Source organism: Aquarana catesbeiana, linkage group LG05, assembly GCF_042186555.1.
Source record: "Aquarana catesbeiana isolate 2022-GZ linkage group LG05, ASM4218655v1, whole genome shotgun sequence".
NCBI lineage: Eukaryota > Metazoa > Chordata > Amphibia > Anura > Ranidae > Aquarana > Aquarana catesbeiana.
The window spans coordinates 291,508,797-291,531,373 of record NC_133328.1 but is presented as its reverse complement, the minus strand read 5'-3'; the positions used below and the strand labels follow the sequence as shown (position 1 = coordinate 291,531,373).

The following is a 22,577-nucleotide window of genomic DNA, read 5'->3' as shown; positions in this document are numbered from 1 at the left end:
TCCACCTCTGTCGTTTTGCTTCAACCTTTTGATTGATTTTTTTATAAGTTCTCCCATTTCAGAACAAACATTTTTGTTTTTGTACATTTTTTTTTCAGTTCTGGTTTTAATATCAAACCAAAGACTTGGTGATCACTAAAACCCCAATTTTTTCTACCTCAACATCAAACCGTGGATCCTCATTTGTCAGTACTAGGTCTAGAATATGTACTGACTGTTTCTGCAAAACCCTATTCATTGCCTCTTTTACATCGCTGTTCCTGCTTGTAATAGCTGATTGGGAGTTCCAGTTAATGTCAGGCATGTTGAATCATCCATAATTAAGACTTCTCTCTTCATTGCCATTTGAGTTATCTCATCAGTCAGCAAGTTATCTTCAGTCTGTCCTGGGGTCTGTAAACTACACCAATCCTAAGGGAAGAAGAAGTTTCAAGTATTTAAGTTTTTTTTTTTTTTAATTAATGTTAACCTTGAGGCTAGGTTCACTTTTTTTTCCAAATCCCTTATGTACCAGTATACCATTAATGTACTTCTGTTACAGAAAAGAAAAAGCTTTCTCTATTTTCTAAGGCAGGTCTTACTTCAGCCTCCAGTGTCTCCTATAGAGAACTTCTTCATTACTTCCTTCCTACTGTCTGACTTCCTGCTGCACGTGAAAACAGTTATAAGGAAGTAGTTCAGCAGCTGACCATATTAACACACACAGCACCTGCCCTCTCCCCTCCAGGAGATTGCTCCTGCCAACATCTGTAGTTACAAGCACTATTTTTACTGAATACACAGTGTCTTCCTCTCACGATCAATCATTTTGTATCTACCTATTTCTTGCATAGATTGTTCATTGAGCAGTGTGTGGCGACCTCCTCACCAAAAATAACCTTCTTAATCCCCTTCAGTCTGGATTCCACCCTCAACACTCCACGTAAACTGCTCACAAAGGAACTGCTAACAGCTAAATCCAGTGGACACTATTCTGTACTCCTACTCCTTGACCTCTCTGCTGCTTTTGACACAGTGGACCACCCCCTCCTCAAAAAAAACTCCAAGCCTTTGGTCTCCCTGACTGTACTCTCATCCTACTTATCCAACCGCACCTTTAGCATTACTTACAATTCTATTACCACCTCTCTTCGCCCTTTCTCTGTCTGGGTCCCCCAAGGTTCTGTTCTTGGACCTCTTATTCTCCATCTACACCTCTGCCCTGGGTCAGTTAATAGCCTCCCATGGATTCCAATACCATCTCTATGCTGACATCACCCAAATCTATCTCTCTACCCCTCAGCTCACTCTTTCAGTCTCCTCACGTATCACTTATTTGCTAACGGACATTTTAGCCTGGATGTCACACCACTTCCTCAAACTCAGTCTATCCAAAACCAAGCTCATGATTTTACCCCCCCCATGTGCCTCTTCCCCCTGATTTCTCTGTCAAGATCAACCTCCGCAACATCTCCAGAATATACCCCTTCCTAACCAATGACACCACAAAGCTCCTAGTTCACTCCCTGGTCATCTCCCCCCTTCAGTCCATCGTGAATGCTGCTGCCAGGCTCATCCACCTTACCCAACTGTTCAGTATCTGCTACTACTTTCTGTCAATCCCTCCACTGACTTCCACTCACCCAACGAATTACATTCAAAATACTAACAACTTATAAAGCCATCCACAACTCTGCCCCCAGCTACCTCACTAGCCTAGTCTCAAAATTTCAGCCTACTCTTCATTCCTCCCAAGACCACCTGCTCTCTAGTTCCCTTGTCACCTCCTCTCATGCTCGCCTCCAGGCCTTTTCCTGAGCCTCTCCTATCCTATGGAACTCCCTACCCCAATCTGTCTGACTATCTTCTACTCTGCTTTTAGACGATCCCTGAAAACCCTTCAGAGAAGCCTATTATGCCCCTACCGAACAACTGTACTTTTATTTTCTCCGTCAGACCAACCCCAACAGTTATTACTTTTTGTATCACTTGACCCTGCCTCCTAGATTGTAAGCTCTAATGAGCAGGGCCTTTTGATTCCTCCTGTATTGAATTGTAAATGTGCTGTGCCCTCATGTTGTAAAGCGCTGCACAAACTGTTGGTGGTATATAAATCCTGTATAATAATGATGAAGATAGATAGATGTCATCCTATTACCGGTATATAGTTTTGGTAAATCTAGAGGAGATTGTATAATGAGATTTAGTGTATCGACAACTTTATACACTATAAATGAACTAATTGCGCTTTTGGGGTCATTGTTAATGGCACCCCAAATGTGGAAGCAAACACATTTTGCTGCATGAAAAAAAGCGTTTTTTGACAAAGCACGAATCTCGTGTGAAACACGTCAACCCTTTTTTTTCTACCCTGCCTGTAACTATCCACTATTTGTTTTTACGAATTGTGATATAATAAAGCCGATATTGCATAGTGTGGGTGTGCAGCCAATCATCTTTGTTTCACATAAATGAACTAATTGCGCTTTTGGTGTCATTAATTGTTAATGACACCCCAAACATGGAAGGAAACACACATTTTTGCTGCATGAAAAAACTCACAACAAACGTGGCAGAATGCTCAGAAAATAATGTGCTAACCGTAACATGCCAACGTGTCCCATGATCTACTCTGCCACTTGTAGGGAATCCCATTGAAATCAAAGGGCTGCCATGCGTGTCATGGGAAAAACGTATCCTCCCACTGCGCTAGTGATATTGGTGTGTTTACACAAGAACAATGGCAGCTGAGTATACTCCCATGTACAGGCAGTTCCCCGGTTACAAACAAGATGGGGTCTGTAGGTTTGTTCCTAAGTTGAATTTGTATGCAAGTCGGAGCAGGTAAATTTTTTTTAAGTGTAGCGTCAGCTTAAAAATTATGCTTTGGGGGGCGTGGCCTTATCTCACGGGAAGATGGACGCATAGACGACTAGCTCCCGTTACCTCACAGCCTCTCCGCTGCAGGAAAGCCTGTCTTCACACTGCCGGCCACACCACGATGGGAACTGCCTCACGGACCTCCTCCGCCTCCCGTTCCCGCTCACCGAGGAGACAGCAGAGCGGTACGACTCAGAGTATCCCCGAGTTATTCCGCTCCCAGTGATCCAACATGGCGGCATCCCGTCAGACTCCCTCACAGTCCTCCACACCGCTACTGCCTGGAGCTGCGCACGATCTCCCCCCCTCAGATACAGGCGCTCCTACGGCACTAGCACAGCTACACCCGAGCCTCCTAGACCTCAGAGCAGTGGCAGCGGATATTAAAGATACCCTGTCAGCGGCCATTGCGGACCTGCGCATTGACATCCGCGCCATTGCTGACAGGGTACAGGAAGTGGAACACACCACAGCCCAACACCATACGATCCTCCGCAGAACGACCCACAGGGTAGATGCCCACACACTACAGCTAAGAGATCTCCAGAGACACGTAGAAGATTTGGATAATAGGGGCAGAAGACATAACTTGCGTGTTAGGGGACTGCCTGAAACAGTGGATACAGAACAGCTTCCTACCACCATTACAGCTATGTTTAACAATCTGCTAGACAGACCGGCCCATACAAACATAGAGCTAGAGCGCATTCACCGTGCCCTCAGACCAAAAGGCAGAGAAAATGACCCCCCCAGAGATGTTGTGTGTTGCTTAGTTGACTACAAACTGAAAGAAGATATACTCCGCAAAGCAAGAAACAGGATTCACCTCACACATGGAGGATCAGAGATCCATATCTATCAAGATCTGTCAGGCATTACCCTGAAGAACAGAAGAGACCTGAGACCACTTCTGGACACTCTTCGCGCCAAAAACATATCTTACATGTGGAAATTCCCCTTTGGTCTCTCTGCTACATGTCAAGGACGCACAGCCCTGCTCAGAGTACCCGAAGACCTGCCTTCCTTCTGTGACATCATGGGCATCCCAATGGTGGAAGTTCCGAACTGGTACGCCGAATTCCGCCATCCTACATCCAAGAGAGATCAACGCCATGAAGAACCCATGGATGCGCAGAATGTCAGATACCGCAGACGCAGATCCACATCAGGCACCAGGTCATACGCATCCACCAGAGGTCCTCACAACAGCACCAGTCCTTCCGACTCTCCGCGCCATCGAAGGGCCAGACGGGATTTTGGACCAAACCGAGATCATCCCCCATCAAGTTAAAACAAGAAATCTATCAGATCCACAGCACAGTTCTCTTGTTTGCTTACATCCCTCTTCTTTTCTTAGTACAAGTAGTTTCTTTTAGGAAAAAAAGGGAAAAAAAATATATATTTTCTTTGCAGGTAATGGTTAGACTCATAATTTTTTTTTTTTTTTTTCTCTTTTCTCCCTTTTCAAGTTGGACAGCGCCTCCCCTCTACAACTGGGACCTTTGAGAAGGGTCGTTTCCACAGGATGGGTAAGAAACGCACCCTCATGCGTCAAGGTGTCCCATCAAATGAGAGACTCTGCTTACCCCCTACCATCTCATAGTGGCAATAGAGCTCTCGTATTACTGCCAATTAACTTTGCTAACGGGGAGACTTAATAGTCCCATTAATGCTACTTACTTAGTTATGACACAAGTTCATCATTGTATTATTATTATTTCTTTTCTCTCCTGCCCACGCAAATCTAAGTGACTTAAATTATTGTTTTCATATTGGTATTCCTACTATGAAATGTGATGAATCAAAACATCCTAGTGCAGGAAATCTAAAGATATGCTTATTTTATGTCCGACATAAATATGCAAGGTTTGCAAATGCGGGTTAATCTGAGCTCCCCTGCTACCAGTCACCCCAATAACCTGCTTCCCCCATCTCTCTCAGTTTAGGAGACCCCTTTGGCTTTGGACCACCTCGCCACAGTCGGTTCCTCTTAAACTATACAACACCTACTTGGCGTCCCTCCCACCCTATGAATACTTTAATCACACGGGGCAGACGGGGATGGTGGGGGTAGCTCGGATTGACTCGTAAGAAGAACTACGTTTTCCATGTTCCACACACAACCTAATGTTTGAACGGGACTGATCCCCTTACTGCCTAGGTTATGGTAATCATCCCGTCCATGAAGGTGATGACCATATTATTATCCTCCAGCGGACGAATAAGACTCCCGGCTATGCAATACCAAGGCATACTGGATTCACCACACCCCATTCAAAATACCCCACCGTATGGTCCATCAGGGGACGGTATGCTTAACCACGAGGTTCCTGCATGTCATCACCTAAGGGACGGAAATTAAAGCTCCCCCGGCAATCCTACATCTAGGTTGTGTCCATAGCACGCAGGAGTATGCTGATAGTTGTTTACAGAGTTATGTTTGTTGTTTATTTTCCTGTTTTACTAGCTGCTACCAATTATATTATTAGTTCTAGAGAGTCTAAAATATATACACCCCATTCAGTCTGGACTCCATGGACCACCCAGTCCCATTTACACATACCTAGGCAGCAATATTCTGCCTCTATATTAGCTCCTTACATACTACTTGATCACAATAATAAATCAGATCAACCACTTAGGACTCATCCCCACATATACTCCATACCCATGGTCGGCCTAAACTACATACGACCAAGGCTTCCCACACACACACTTGCCTGTCTTTGGCAATGAGGGTAACGGATTATCCCAACGTTCATTCACCCCTTCTTCGTGTGGTCTTTTCCAACCCCCACACAGCAGTTTGGATCCGGGTTTGCCTGTCGTGGATAGGTTCTCTCTATCCTCACTCTGTACCCTACCGAACTTACATCTACAGGTGAAGGGCCAGTCCCCTAACCTATTCGGTTGACGTTTCAGGTACACTACCCGCCAACGTTCTCCTACCCTACACCCCCTCCCACACCTAACGCGGGATGCAAAATTCAGACCCCATCATGCCTCCTCCCACGACAAGTACCCCCTCCCCCCAGGTCAAGCTTTACTCCCTAAACGTAAAGGGACTCAACACCCCCGTTTCTCCAGGAAACACATTTCAGATCAGACAGTATTCCCAAACTGTCCAACTCATATTACCCCACGGTATACCACGCCACCAATAAAGACTCTAAATCTAAAGGGGTCTCCATCCTAATCTCCAAAAACTGCCCCATACAGATTCATGACACATTGATTGACACCAACGCACGCTACATTTTTCTAAAGGGCAAATTGCATAACAAACCTGTTACATTGGCCAACCTATACGCCCCCAACAAACAGCAAGTCCCCTTTTTTCGAGACACTCTCCAAAATCTCACCATATTCTCCAAGGGTCTGCTGGTTTGTCGGGGGTGTCTTCAACTTAGCCCTCAACCCCTCTCTTGACGCATCCTCAGGTACCTCCTCTACCACCTATCGTGCTCTCCGTGCAATCAAAACACAATTGACCGGCCTGGCCTTACATGACACGTGGCGTACACTACACCCAAATACTAAAGATTACACTTTTTATTCTCCCCCTCACCACAAATATACAAGGATAGACTACTTTTTTTATCTCAACCTGACTTAGACTCACTCTTGACTGCTACAATAGACCCAATGTCCTTTCAGACCATCACCCAATCTCTGTCACCATTACGTTCCCGGCATCCTCCATGAGACATACGACCTGGCGATTAGACAACTCTCTCCTCACAAATTCTGAACACACAAAGAGACTTAATGATTGCTTATCGCATTATTTCCGAGAAAACGCATCTTCTGATACCTCGCCATTGACCCTCTGGTCGGCTCATAAATGCGTCATCAGAGGGGAATTAATTTCAATAGCCGCACAGCAATGCAAAGCCAGACAAGCACTCATATCACATTTATCGCACAGAGTTCACTCTCTGGAAAGAAAGCACAAGCAATCACTAGTAGAACAAACCCTCAGAGAGCTATTGAAAGCCAGAGAGGATCTCCTGGAGGAAATTGGGAAATCAACCAGACGCAAATTTGCCCTGTCGCAAAGAATTTTTTATGAATTTGGGAACAAATCTGGTAAAATGCTCGCTAGAGCACTCCATACCAAAAAAGCAAATTCAATCATACACTATATCTTAGACCCCCAGGGGCACAAAATAGAGTCCTCAAACGGTATAGCTAAACAGTTTAAACAATTCTACTCCAACCTATACAATCTACATACCCCTCAGCGGATCGACCCAAACAATGACAGGAAAAAGCTATTAGACGACTTTCTGACGCAATTTAGCCCACGTCCCATCACCGCCGACGAAGCCAATGACTTAGACAAACCCCTCACAATGGAAGAAACCGTTGAAGCCCTTAAACAAATGAAACCGGGCAAAAGCCCCGGCCCAGACGGATTATCCGTCAGTTACTACAAAACCTTCATGGAAACTCTCATACCACAGTTCCTAAAAACTTTCAATTCACTTTATAACCAACCTGACAAATGTAGTGACCTCCTCGAAGCTCACATCGTGGTAATACCGAAACCGGGGAAAGATGCCAGCATAGTCTCCAACTACAGACCTATTTCGCTCATAAATGTAGACGTAAAAATCTACGCTAAAATCTTAGCAAATCGCATTCTTCCCCTACTCCCCTCTTTAATTTCTTTGGACCAAGTGGGATTCGTCCCAGGCCGAAAGGCCAGAGACAATACCCTAAAGGCCATCAACATCCATCACTGGCTATCGTCTTCCAACACTCCAGGTTTCTTTCTTTCCCTCGACGCAGAGAAGGCGTTCGACAGAGTGGCCTGGGACTACATGGCAGAAGCCCTACGTAAAATAGGATTTAAGGAACGCATGCTTCAATATATTTTAGCCCTATATTCGTCCCCAACTGCAAAAATCAGGGTTAACGGCCACCTGTCGGACGCTTTCTCTGTGTCGAATGGAACTAGACAGGGGTGCCCACTATCCCCCCTTTTATATATACAATCAATGGAAACTATACTCCGTAAGATTAGGTCCAATCAAGACATCAAAGGAGTAGACATAGCCAATAAACAATATAAAACCACAGCGTATGCCGATGATGTCCTACTATTTCTCACGGACCCCATTATCACACTTCCCAACCTACTCAAAGACTTCACCCTCTTCAAAGAATTATCCAATCTTCAAATAAACTTCACCAAATCCAAGGCCCTTAATGTATCCCTACTGGAATCCACAGTGACCTTATGCAAAACCAACTTCCCATTTTGTTGGGACGCAAACGCCATAACTTACCTAGGGATTCAGCTACCATCTAATCTAAGTGACCTCTATTCTAAAAACTTTGCCCCCTTTCTACAAACATTACAGAAAGACTTCCAGGACTGGAACAGAGGTGCCTTCTCATGGTTTGGGAGAGCGGCAATTGTAAAAATGAACATCCTCCCCAGAATTCTTTATTTACTACAAACAATCCCGATTAAACTGCCACCAGCATTCTTTTCTACCTATAAAAGACTATGTCTAAACTTTATCTGGACTGCCAATCAAGCACGAGTACGATGGGGGAAATTAGTGTCCCCAAAGTTAAAAGGAGGCATTGGCCTCCCTGATGTACAAAAATATTATTGGTCATGCCACCTAGCTAGGATCATAGACTGGCACTTACATTCCAAAACCAAAGCATGGATAGACCTTGAGGAGGCGTTCTCCTCCCTACCTATTCATCACCTACCCTGGATAAACCCTCACAACGCTCCGCAGGAAATCAAATCACACCCTTTGACAGGCCCCACGATAAAAGTTTTTCACACAGTCTGTAAAAAACTGAACATTGCCTCATCTCCTGGTCCAATGACCCCGCTCAATCAAAACCCAGATTTTCCCCCGGGTATTCCGCTCCTTGCTGACCATGACGGATCTACCTCAAGATCTGTTCGAGCAAAATCCTTCTTCGATAACGGCAAATTGGTATCCTTCCTCAACATATCAGCCCGACTCCCAGACACGGACATCCCCTTCTTTAAGTACCTTCAAATTCGTCATTTTTTACAAAACTCAACTCCACAATCTCAATGGTCTAGAGACCATACTCCATTCGAAGCCCTTTGCAACAAACACGACCCTCAGAAACACGTAATCTCAATTATATATTCTTTAATGTTTCCCGAGACTCCTACCACTGACGATGTGACATGCCAAAAATGGGAGAGAGACCTATCCACGGACCTTACGCAAGAAGACTGGCAAAACATATACACCCACATTCATAAAGGTTCCCTAAATGTTTCCGCGCAAGAAAACGGGTATAAAATATACTCCAGGTGGTATAGAACACCAGATAGAATTCACAAATTCCACCCCAGTGTCTCTTCACTTTGTTGGAGATGCAACACTGCTCACGGCTCTTTAATCCACATCTGGTGGGAATGTCCCCTAATCCAACCCTACTGGAACGAAGTTCACCGTCTCACATCACAGATCACCACGTATACCCCAGATTTCACACCAGCCCAATATCTCCTACACCATACGTCAATACCACAATCGGCCTATACAAAATCCCTTACCCTGCACCTCATCAATGTGGCAAAACTTTGTATTCCCACTCACTGGCGATCTATCTCTCCCCCCAGTACATCTGAATGGCTCCGTAGAGTAGGGAAAATAGCCGAGATGGAAGATTTAACCCATCAAGCACGTGACACCCCGAATAAATTTCATAAAACATGGGCATGCTGGCTTCACTTTAAAACAACAACAGAATATAATACCATTATGTCAATCTCCCCATAGCTTGGCCTGGGGGGCAGTATAGATTATCTCATAAAAAAAACCTTATACCCAACCTGAATTATCCCCCCCCCCCCTTTTTTTTCTTTTTCTTTTTTTTTTTTTTTTCTCCTAATACCCTCTTTCCGCCATTCCCCACACTCCCATAACCATAAGATGTCTCCACAAACAGAACTTTCTCAAAAACGTCACATCGATTATCCATAGTGACATCAGGAACTAATACTAAGAGGAACACAAACAAGAGACTGGCATGGTCTAGACTTAAGTCAAAGGAACCACGAGCCTCTCCCACGCACAGTTAGTTCCCGTTAGGGGTGCATGAGGATGAGGCGAGACACCGGGTCTCACGAAATAACCCGTAAAAGATCTCCTCTGGCTTACTTAGGAGGGTCTTAGGCCCACATGTCCTAAATACGTTCCACAGCTATGAGTTTTATGGTACGCCTCTATAGGCAACAGTTTGATTCATGTTATGGTTCCTGTATATGTTGTTTTTTTTAAAAAAAAAAAACTACATATTCCCCCTCACACTTTAATTGTATAACATTGTCAACAATATGCTTCAAGTGTATATTACTGCTCAGTTTGTTCTATTACTGCTCAGTTTGTTGTCTGCATTTTGTAATCTGCAATATCTTCAATAAAAATATTGAAAGAAAAAAAAATTATGCTTTGTGGATGGCATAGGGAAGGGTTAACACCCCTGTAACATTTGTTTTGCTGTCTGTGCCCCTGTTCAGAAGATTTCACCTCACTTTCTGTCCCTGTGACAATTGGATTTTGAAAATGTTGGGTTGTTGTGGAAACAGGGATAGGTGATAAACCTTAAGTAGAGACACCTGTTTCCCATGATAACTCTTACAGGAGTGAATTTCCCGTCCTAGGGGTAGATTTCCTCTCCCTTCTTGTCTTCCTCAGTTTGTAAGTAGGATGTTTTGTAATCCAGGGACCGCCCGTACTTGTATAAAGCTGGCCATACACTATGCAATCTGATTGTATAATCTCTGTACAATTTCCTTTAGATTTACCATATAGAATAGGAGGATCCACTTGAGAAATCTATTCAAGTTGTTTGAAATCAGACAGGAGCTTGCACTACATAGCTGATGGTAAATCTAATGGAGATTGTACAAATTGTACAGTGTATGGCCACTTTAAAGGAAGAAGAAAGAAAGTGAGTGGAAATTAAAAAAAAAAGATGGTATAGTAAATCAGGAGGTGTGGCTTAGAGTGGTAAACACTCCCTATTCTGTGATGCAGTGCATTCTGGTATATGAAGTTTTGTGGATGGTCCCATGATGCTACAGCAAGTAATAGGCTCAGAATGCATTTTTTTTTTCATTTTGAACCAAGAAGGTGCAGGTTCAAAGCTGCAATGGACTAGATAAATAAGAGATAAGCATCTTCTACCCATTGTTATTTGTGCTAATTAACTCAGCCATTGTCTACTAGCACACTACCCTTGTGGGCTGTGTGTTTATACTTGTATCAATGTGTCTTTTGTATTCACTGTTGTAGGGGCCAAATAGTCTAGGCACCTAGGCTGGTTTAAATGACTAGTTAAAGTGGTGTTCCGGCCGAAATTATACTTTTTAAATAAAAATACCCCTATAATACACAAGCTTAATGTATTCTAGTAAAGTTAGTCTGAAAACTAAGGCCTGTTTTGTTAGTTTATAGCAGTAGTTTGATATTTTATAAACTTGCAGTAGGCCGTGGCCATCTTAAGTGTGGGCATCTGAAGCCAGACTGTATTTCTTCCTGGATCTCATCCTTGCAGATCTTGCACATGCTCAGTGCAGGACAAGCAGTGTAATAGGTTTCAGGTCAGGTTTCCACAGCAACGGCAGTGTCAGAGGAAGTTGCCGCCCCTTTCCAGAAGGCATTGCAAACAGGAAATGATGCGATTGGCCACGGCCAAGGAGGAGGAAGTGAAAAATGAATACAGCAGATATACAGTAGGTGCTGAGAAAAAAAATATCCAGTTTGTTTACAGTGCACAGTTTAGTGAGGGATGCTGAAGAGTTGTAAAAGTGGGTGGAACTCCACTTTAATTATGTTTCTGGTTACAGTTGTATTGTTAGGGTAATATGATCAAATGGGGGGATGTCATCCTGGTGTATATATCGTATTTATCGGTGTATAACACGCACTTTTTTCCCCTTAAAATCAGGGGAAAGTCGCAGGTGCGTGTTATACGCCGATCCCCTGCGATCCCGAGCTGTCACAATTTTAAAATCGCCGACCGCGATTTGAAAATGGCGCCGCCGGCGCCGAAATACACCGAGCCGGTCCTCGGCTCTTTCTGGCGGCTCTCGTTTACTTTCGGCTCCACTCGTAGTCCCGAGCGGAGCTATCCGAACCTACTCGGCTAGGTTCGGATAGCTCCGCTCGGGACTACGAGTGGAGCCGAAAGTGAACGAGAGCCGCCGGAAAGAGCCGAGGACCGGCTCGGTGTATTTCGGCGCCGGCGGCGCCATTTTTTTAAATCGCGGTCGGCGATTTTAAAGCTCAGGACAGGGGATCGAAGGCTGCACTGGGAAAGGCTGCACTGGGAAAGGCTGCACTGGGAAAGGCTGCACTGGGAAAGGCTGCACTGGGAAAGGCTGCACTGGGAAAGGCTGCACTGGGAAAGGCTGCACTGGGAAAGGCTGCACTGGGAAAGGCTGCACTGGGAAAGGCTGCACTGGGAAAGGCTGCACTGGGAAAGGCTGCACTGACATGGCTGCACTGACATGGCTGCACTGACAAGGCTGCACTGACAAGGCTGCACTGACAAGGCTGCACTGACAAGGCTGCACTGACAAGGCTGCACTGACATGGCTGCACTGAGAAGGCTGCAATGATGGGCATTTAAATGTAAGTTTTTTTTCCTTCAACTTCCCTCCTAAAAGTTTTTTTTTTCCTTAAAATTCCCTCCTAAATTGGGGTGCATGTTATACGCCGGTGCGTGTTATACGCCGATAAATACGGTATTTTGTGTGAGATTTCAAAAAAAGCAGTTCTTATTCTGGTTTGCTCCAAAACTGGTGTTTCCTAGTTCTTGGGGTAACTATTGCCAGATTCACTAATCTTGTTTTCCAGAGTTTGGGAAGCAACATCTTGGGGGAGATACCCAGTCAGGGTGTACAGATTCCGTCAGTTATTTTCCAGTCATTTGAATCAGGTCTCTGTAATTGCAACAAGGTCCAGGTTGTACCTTTACATAAGATATGTTGTCTCGCAAAGCTTGTTGCCTAAACTACATGCATTAATGCACATCACACACTCTGCTATCTACTGCTTTATTTTTAGCACCAGAAATTTTAACTGAAACTAGAAAAGGTACAATTTCTGGGGAAATTGTGAAAAGTGTTCTTGCCTCTACAACTGGAGTGGGCGGAGTAACTGGGTGGAGTGGCTTGAGTAACTGTGAAAAGTGTTAAAAAGCTTAATATTTTAAAAAGTATAAATAGTAGTAAAAAAGTTGAAGTCTCATCATTAGCTGAAAGAGCTGAACATTTTTTTCAAAAATTATGATTTTTTTTTCAAAAATTATGATTTTTTTTTTCAAAAATGATTTTTTTTTTTCAAAAATATATTTTTTTTTTTTTCAAAAATATATTTTTTTTTTTTCAAAAATATTTTTTTTTTTCAAAAATGATTTTATTTTTATTTTTTTCAAAAATTATTTTTTTTTTTTTCAAAAATTATTTTTTTTTTCAAAAATATATTTTTTTTTACATGGGGCGGTCATAATGTTTTGGCTGATCATGGGGTGGTCATAATGTTTTGGCTGATCATAGGGTTGTCAGCTTTTGTCACCTCCCACTCTAGTTTTGAACATTTTGCCATTCATTCCTATGGGACCAATTTCGCCGCAAAAACGTCATTTCGTGGACCATTCGGCGAAACATTCCACAAAGTAATAGCACACCAATCGGGAACAATCCGCTCGTTTCGGTATATTACTTGTCTCTGTAGTGTAAAAACTGTGGGAGGAGTCTACAAGCATTATCAAGTCTAGCAGATGAAGTCACATGCATTTGGGGTGTCTCAGCATCTTGTGTTTACATCCACTGTTTCCTAGCAACGCTCATGCCCTGTTTATGCTTCCCAAATACTACTTCATCAAAACTGCCCCATCAGAATTACCCCATCAAAACTGCCCCATCATATTCCTCTATTATAAATCAGTACATGGTGTGTCTGTCCCCTCCCCCGGGCTCTGTAATCAGAGCTGAGATGCTCCAGCCACCTCCCCCCCGTGTATAACAGAAGCTTTGGTAACCATGGCAACAAAACACACACAGTACACTCTGATTAATGGCTAAAATTTCCTGAAATGACCTCTAAACAAATGGCCGTATTTTAAAAACTATACATCCTACAGCGAAGATCTTTATATTGTGAGAATCACAAGACCTAGACCTAGATTTTGATATATAGTATGTCTCTGAAATATTAAAATTGAAGGCACGGTCGCAGTTTAGAAATTGCCCTTCAAATTTGAAGGGGCTAGAGTGTAGTTTCAATGAATGTCAGTGGACGGCGTGAGTTGCAAACAAATGGTCATATTGTGAAAACTATCAGGACTATGGCTTAGCCGTGGACATGTTTTAGTGGCAGCAGGGATAGCTGAACGTTTTGATATCAGATTTGTGTAGGTGGGCTTGAAAATGAGGGAGTGGCGGCAGTTTAGAAATCATGTTCTGATTTTCCAGCTTTTGTCATCTCCCACTCTAGTTTCCCCATTCATTCCTATGGGACCAATTTCGCCGCAAAAATGACGATATTTCGTGAACCATTCGGCGAAACGTTCCACAAAGTAATAGCACATCATTCGGGAACAATCCGCACGTTTCGGTATATTACTTGTCTATGTAGTGTAAAAACTGTGGGAGGAGTTAGGGTGGTAAATTTGGCTATAATAATAATAAGAACTAGAAAAGGTACAATTTCTGGGGAAATTGTGAAAAGTGTTCTTGCCTCTACATCTGGAGTGAGCGGAGTAACTGGGGGGAGTGCCTGGAGTAACTGTTGTGTGGTTGGAGTAACTGTGGAAAGGTTGAACTGGGCAGATGGGCAGAGTAACTGTGTGGAGTGTTTGTAGTGAGTAAAGATAGTAAACATTACACTAACCAATTGATTGATCAAATTTAAAAAGTGCACAAGTGCTAATGATGTAAAAGGTAGAAATATCGGTAAATGACTTTGTCGGACACAGACTTAAGGGTTACCAGGATTTATTCCGCCCCAGCCAAAGCATAGCACCTGACGGACTCGCGTCCCAAAATCAAGTGTGTCAAAAACAGTTTACACAGTGTACATATAATTTCAATATATTGCATCACAAGCGAACTGGCGGTATATTTCCGTTATACATTAACATTAACATTAACATTTTGAACAGTCAACTTTTTGGATAAAAGGCAATTCATTAAAGTATATACTTTAAACCCTTACAAATTTTCAGTTTCTCTGCAGTTTTGCTCCTTGCTGTTTCTTTGTCTTACTAATCAGCAAGCAGGCTATAGCACAGGAAGGAGAGGGTGAGTGTGATGAGGACAGTGTGATAGGGCGAGCTGACGTGCTGCATCTACCGTCTGTAGGACGGGTGATCGTTTTAGCCAGCCGGCTTCTTATGCTTATTTGAATCTGCTACACTGTAAGTGTTATTTTAATTCTTTTAATAAACCTCAAAACCAGGATTACGCTATGTTGTTTCCCTCTCTTTTCCCGGGGTACCCCTAAATGAGATCAACCCCCCAGCTAGGAGTCTTTTATTAATCTCCATGATAAGAGTGATTTCCTGTGACTTGGTGGACTAGTGGTATCATCACCCTTTGGCTGTATGAAGTGGCATGTCGTTTCCTAGAAGCCCATCCAATGAAAGGCCCTGACCGGGTTAAGGTCGCAAGCCCCCTTGTGCTTGCCGTTTGGTAAGCGCGCATTTTATTTTCAGCTACCACCGTGGTGCGGTGGAGGAATTTTTTCTATTTTACATTTCCTGCTTTAAAAAAATGGGGTCTGAGCCTATGTATTTTCACAACATTTATTTTGACTTTATTCACTGTGTTAGGACTGTCCAGTGAACACTTATTGATTTAGGTTTCAAGAACTGTGTTAGTTATTTAATTTGGGTTCTAACCAATTAGTCCTATTCAACACTGGTACTAGTATTTACTCCTATTTACAGCGCTGCTATATTTGTTATATTGTTGTATTAGTGTGTGTATCTCACATAGAGTGGCTGCTTTTGTTATTATGTAGTTTTTTTTAATTTTTTTTCACTAAGTTATTTTCATCACTATTTTGGTTATCCCCTATTTGGTCATTCACAATATTTCACGAACAGGTACCCTTTTTGTGTGCACTACAGCGCGGTATTCCTCTTACTATATGATGAGGACAGATGTCTGTGATGGATGGGGGGGAGTAAGTGAGTTCAGTGTCTAACAAGTACACCGAACATGAAATATAGAGAATGATGTTTAGCTAATTGTAAATGGTCCCACATAACTATGGCCACGTAAACTGACCCTCATTGCCACTTTATCTGTTTGATGACCACTGTCTCACAACCACTGTTTCCTGGCAACACTCATGCCCTGTTTATGCAGGCTCTAAGCGTGTTCACAACCACTGCTCAAAACACAATACACAGGATAATGGTAGCTGTAATAACTGTGCAGTACTCCTGACTGGAGACACTGCTGCACCCTGGAGATGTAAATGTGATCCAACAGTGTGTTTTTTTCTGTGGTGGCTGCCCAGACCAGTTGAGTATATCCTCTTGAGTGAAGAAGGTCAGATATTGGCTTCTTTTCTCTGCACAGAAAATCTTCATTGAAATCTCCACAGAGTATCATTATATCATTATTTCCAAAGATTCCAAGAGGCCCAGCAGGTTAGTAAGGAATTGGCCAATACTGTAATCCGGTGGCCTGTAAATGACAGCGATCAAAGCTTGTACAGGGGACTCCAGTTTGACAACCAAGAACTCCAAGTCAGTCATATTGTGATGATACTGCTTTTCATAGGCCTTGAAATGGTTTCTGACATACAAGGCGACACCTCCGCCACTTTTACTTGCAATGTCAGGAAGGTTTGTGTACGAGAGGTGTCTGTTGCGTTTGAACAGGTTGTAGCCCTCCAGCTGGAGACTTTCAGCAACAGAAGAGCCTGAGAGATGAGTTTCAGTGAAACATAAAACATCTCCAAGTGTCAACTCATGGTGAGATTTGATATCTTCAATGTGAGCTGGTAATCCTTCCGTGTTGTGATGGATAATTGTTAATGTTTGCTGTTTGTCTGTTGTCTGTAGAAACTTTAAGAGGGGCATAACACTTTCCAGTGATGCTTTCTTCATTGAATCCAGGGAAGCTGTGATTTCAGGATCAGCAAAGATCTTCTTCTCATCAAAGTCGGTTATGTACAGTCCTTGTAGTGTAGTCGTTCTACTCAGAGCAACATAGGCCATTCCCGGTTGGAAGACCCGTTTCAATGAGACCACTGCCGACTGTATCGACATCCCCTGACACTTATGAATCGTACATCCAAAAGCCAACTTCAGGGGGAACTGCCTGCGAACAACTCCTTTCTGTCTCAGGTTTTCCTCTACCCTTTCTATGTACACCAAGTTGTCAGCATCACAAGACGACTTGTTACGGTATCTCTGTCCTGCATTTGGATTGTCCAGCACAAGCCCAAGCTTGTTTACCGTAGTAGCACCATTCTCAGTCTGGATGATTATTCTTGCAATCTTGCCAAATGTCCCGTTAACAAGCCCGTCTTCTACATCAATGTTTCTTGTGATCATGATACGGGCACCTTCAGCTGCTTGCAGTGTGTCAATCAGATTGTCTTTGTGTCCTTTGAAAGGTTGGTGTTGCCTCAGCATCACTCCTGTCTTAGGGTCTTTTCTGTAATCGTCGGCATCTATGTTGGTGATGTTTGAATGGAGAACAGACACAGTTGCAGCATTATGTTTGTGAACCTCTTTGTTGGTGGCAAATATGTGTAGCACGTCATTAGGGCAGTGGGTGGGATCTGTAAAAGCCTGAGCAAGCAGAGCTTTGTCATCATTGCTTAAGGTGCCAGTCTTCTGCTTGACTCAGATTCTATTCAAAAGCTCAGCAAATGAAATGTCATCCTTCTGTCGCATGATCTCTGTCAGCGTGATCATCTGAAAGTTGTCTTTCCAGACGTCATTGGTATTTTCCTCAAACACGCAGAGTGGCTTACTTTTTCCCAGCGGGGGGACCTGGTAAAAGTCTCCTACTGCTAGTACTGACATACCACCAAAAGGTTTCTTACTGCCTTTGATTTGCTGTAATCTCCAGTTGATGTAGGCAAACAGAGGCTTTGAAATCATTGACACCTCGTCAATAACAATGATCTCCGCATTTGACAGCTGTGCCCTCACTTCATCTTTTAGATTTCCAAGTCCTTGGTAGGGTGGCTTCAAGCTTCTTGGCAACTTCAGCAGAGAATGCAAAGTGTTGCCTGAAATGTTGAAAGCTGCTGTTCCTGTAAATGCAGTTAGTAAAACGCTGGGCATGGATATGTCTGCTTCCTCACGTAGTCTGGTAAGTTTACAGAGTATCTTTGTCGCCTCAGCATAGATGCACTTTATCAGGTGTGATTTGCCTGTCCCTGCACCACCAGTGACAAAGTAATAGAATGGGTCAGGATTTAGGCCACGCACACGGTTAGTGCACCAGTCACAAACTGAGTAGAATGTCTGAGCTTGTGTCCGGTTAAGGTTTCTGTACATTTTCCGAAGGAAATCAGGGCACATTTGTGGGGCCTTCACAGTAAGCGCAATTCCACCTGTTTGTTTGTGACGTGTATACTCCGGAACATCATCTTGTTCATTCTCATGAAGTGGCTCCCCTTCTTTGCGTTCCTCTATACATTCCAACCTATCCAACTCAGCTTCTGGGGCAAAGGTGTTCCAAGCATCTTCAACAGGGCCGTTTTTTACAAAGTCATCCAAGACTTGTTCCACAATTTTGTTGTGTTGTTCGAACTTCTTTTGGTTGCTGGTAACAATTGCAGACACTGCTCGGATTGCTTCTTCTCCTGGTAAGCTCACACAGGCGCCTTTGTAAAAATCCTGGTGTGTTGGGAACCTTACAGTTTTCAGTGATGACTCTGAACGGTGGGGGAGGTAGAGTTTAAGCAGTCTGCCGTAGTAGTTCTCAGGGTCCTTCTTCTCTGAGAAGCGTGCGTACCTGATGATTGCAGGCTTCCCTCTCGTGCGATTTTGAATCATTCCCATTTCATTCAATAGGCTGACACGCTTGCTGTCTTCCTTTTGCTTGCCATCTTCCTTCTGCTTGCCATAGACAACCCTGTAATGGGATGCAAAGTCTGCCAGACACATGGACTCAAACTCTGGTGTTTCGGGTCTGGCTCTGTATTTGTCGACAAAACTCGTCATCCACACATTAAGAGAATCGGCTGGTTTGTTCTGCAATGCACTGAGCGGGAGACTCATTTTCAGTGCGTTGTCCCCAGTTGGCAGAAAAACAACCTCACGTGAGCAAGACTTCATTTTCAAGCTGCACGTACGGGCCACAGACTCCTGGGCGCTGACCTCTCTGTGTTTTGAATAAGCCTGAAGAACCTCTTTCATTTCTTCTCGTTCTGTCGCTGTTTCTGGGCTCATTTCTTTGACTATTGTTTTGAGATAGTCACTCAGCTCCCGTTCTGGCTTGGATATGTAGGACAACATGTACATGATGCAACCATACTCATCAAGAATGTACTGGATGTCCATGTTGGCGTTCCAGGCCGTCAGTAAATGTGGATTGTAGTTGTTCACCCAGCAGTCCTTGACATCACGCTTCATTAGAATCACGCTTGAGGAGGTCAATGCCTGAATGTACGAGTTGTACTGATTCAAAGTCATATCACACTGTGCCAGTAGCTGTGACATGTCTTCAAGCTGCACTTTTGGGTTATTAAGCAAATCCCAGACTGGTTTCCGTTTGTTTTTGGCTGCTTGTGGTTTCATTGCACAATCTCCTTGTTCTTCTGGCATCGGGTAAGTTATCCTCGTTTTTCTAATAGGTGGCTTTGGAAATCCAAATCTGCATACTCTGTTACCTTTCTTGCATGATTTTGAATGAGACCTGCTGTGCATTTGAAGTTCTGTTACAAATCTGTGAAGTAAGGCCTGTTTGGCTTCATCAGGCAGCTGGCATGAGATGTTATGATCTATAAAGGCACACACCTTGTCATCAATGTCTTGTCCAAATATAGGAGCTCCTGCTACCCAACAGAGACAATGTATATGAGGGCTCCCTCTCGCCTGAAATTCAACCCGGTAAAAGTAATCGATAACTTCACCAATTGGCTGTGCAGGACCCAACAGCAGCTCTCGCATCAGAGCATCAACCCGTTTGTCAAACATGCGCATGGTGGTCACTGGGTTGCCTCGAAGAATGTCACACTTTTCAGCCCAGTCTAGCCCCGCAAAATCCACCTTTTGACCTTGTTGTGCCTTTATTGCCGTTATTACCTCTGGCCATCTGAATTCTGCAGCAGAGAAGGTAAGAAAAAATGTTGGCTTACCCAATTGTCTGACCATGGCTAGCAAATTCTTCAGATTTTTATCCCAGTAAGCTGGACTCCCTCTCAGTGGTTGCATGAACCTTGTGGCATCTCGGTTTCGCACCAACCTCTCAACCTCACACTTGTCCTGTAGCAGCTTGTTGGATATTTTCCGTCCATCCCTGGTATTGGGTTTTCCTTTCCTTAACTGGATGGACATGCTGCTTTTGGCCATGTGTGTTTCTGTGACAAACTGCGCAAAGAAGAGGTAGCTTGTGTCTCTTGCAAAACGAGTATCAACACAAAAAAGCCTTGCATTGAAATACATGCTCGGGGACAGTTTGACTTGTCTTGCCTGGTCCAATGTATTCTGTCCAGTAGGGAACTGAACAGGGAAAGCCATTGCCTCAAGCCTAGGAACTTTAAAGAAGCTGACAGGTGTGTTTCCTTGTGCAGGTGCAATGCTGAATATTCCATCACCGTGTGTCAGTGCTTCCTCTCCAAGTTCAGATGGCTGCAAACAACTGTCTAGGCCAATTCCAGGTCTTAGTGTATCCTTCTCATCCTCTGCATTGGGAGGTTGTTGGTCATGGCCTTCCTGTTGCTCAGAAGCAGCCGGTAAACATGCAGACTGTACCTCTGATGGATCACAATTTTCGATGCGTTCAAGTATCTCCATCATTTCAGTTTCGTCACAACTGTCGAGTTCCATCCCATCATCATTATCATCATCATCAGCGATTGTCTCATCCACTCTAATTGAAATGTCACTGTAGTCGGGGTGTGTGTCAATGAGTTTTGACAGACCTGCTACTACATTTCCCATGTTGACATAATGAAACAGCTGGTGGCCTTTGTAAGTCAGACGTCTTTTCAGCTTCACTCTGTGTAACTGGGATTTGCTGTGCGATCTTGGTAGAGTATTGACCGTGGTTTCCACCTCGGATGGCACACACACTACAGCGCCATGTATAGCTGCCTGTCGACCTTTGGGAAGTGTGATGATCTTGGCAAATGGCAGTATTTTGGCCAAAGGTTGTCTTTCCAGCACATTCAAATCGCAGAGCTCTGGGGGAATGGGCGCCAGCTCCATGTTGTTAGCTACAGCCATGGATGATTTGTGTCCTGCTTTTAAATGTAAATCACAGTTGTGACAAATCCATTCTTTGGTCCTTTCATCTGGTACGGTGCATTGTTCAGGTCCTTGACAGTGATTGTTGCACACATGGACATATTTCCCTGTCAAACAGGCAGCAACAATGTGTAGATTCTTCTTGTAATTGCTGTGAATGCAATGTTTCACTTGGTTAGGGAAAAGGGTGCGATGACACATCGTGCACACAAATGTTGGCCCAGCTTTAATGCATTCATGGAAAGTGGATATAGCTGTCTGCATTAGGCTGTTGTCCACTGGTTGACTGCATTCCCGCATGACACGAGTCCATCGTCTGTATTTCATTCTTATTTTGAAGGCACATTGCATCTTATGGGTTATGCGAAAATCTGCTTGAGTTTGACGCTTCATTTTCATGTAACTCATGCAATGTTGCAAGTGACGTTTTCTGAAAGCAGGATCATTATGATATTTTCTGGTGATGTATTGCTTCTGCTTCAACTTGAAATCGACATTTGTGGCATATTTTCTGGTGATGTATTGCTTCTTCTTCAAGTTGTAATCTGCATTTGTCGCATATTTTCTGGTGGTGTACTGCTTCTGTTTCAAGTTGAAATCTGCATTTGTCGCATATTTTCTGGTGATGTATTGCTTCTGCTTCAAGTTGAAATTGGCATCTGTTGCATATTTGCGAATGATATATTGCTTCTGCTTCAACTTAAAATCAGCATCTGCTCTGTATCGGCTGGTGATGTATGTCCTTTTCTTATTGGTGACAGACATCTTTGTAGCCTTGAAATCACGCCTTCTTTCATTTCTGTGTCTTGTCTTCAGTTTTTGTCGTCTCTGTGCATTTAATTTGGACAATGCCTTACTGTCCTTCCATATGCCCTGTGAGGATTTCGCATCAACTGACCGTGGAGAGTGCTTGCTGGCTGGGAATCCAGTGTGTGTTACATCTTTGGTCATCTGTGTCACTTTGTTCTCCACATGCTTTGCATTATGTGGTTTGTCAGATTGCACCAGTGGGGACAGCAAACCATCTGACAGACGTCTTGCACGATGAAATGAGACTGGCATGAAGTCATACTGCAGTCCATCAATAGGGCCTCTGGTGTCTGTAAGGAGCAATTCATACAACTTATAAATCCTTGCCCCCATATCACTCAAATGTGTAAAAGTGATCATAACAGCTTTTCCTTTTCCAGTGGCAGGAAGTCCATCCTTATTTCGACTATGAGAATCAAACAGTCCATATCTCCCAGACT

At 43.6% G+C, this 22,577-nt stretch overlaps 1 protein-coding gene across 2 annotated transcripts in view; it reads left to right on the top strand.

The window, feature by feature from the left end:
- The window catches only part of GALNT1 (polypeptide N-acetylgalactosaminyltransferase 1), a 481,701-nt gene that overhangs the window by 436,870 nt on the left and 22,254 nt on the right, over positions 1 to 22,577 (top strand). Inside the window, exon 12 of one of the 2 annotated variants that reach the window (XM_073630779.1) lies at positions 4,329 to 4,388. The exons of the other annotated variant lie outside the window; for it this stretch is intronic. Within the exon in view, the coding sequence (XP_073486880.1) occupies positions 4,329 to 4,388 (60 nt within the window). The remainder of the gene's footprint in view (positions 1 to 4,328; positions 4,389 to 22,577) is intronic. 2 annotated transcript variants of the gene reach the window in all.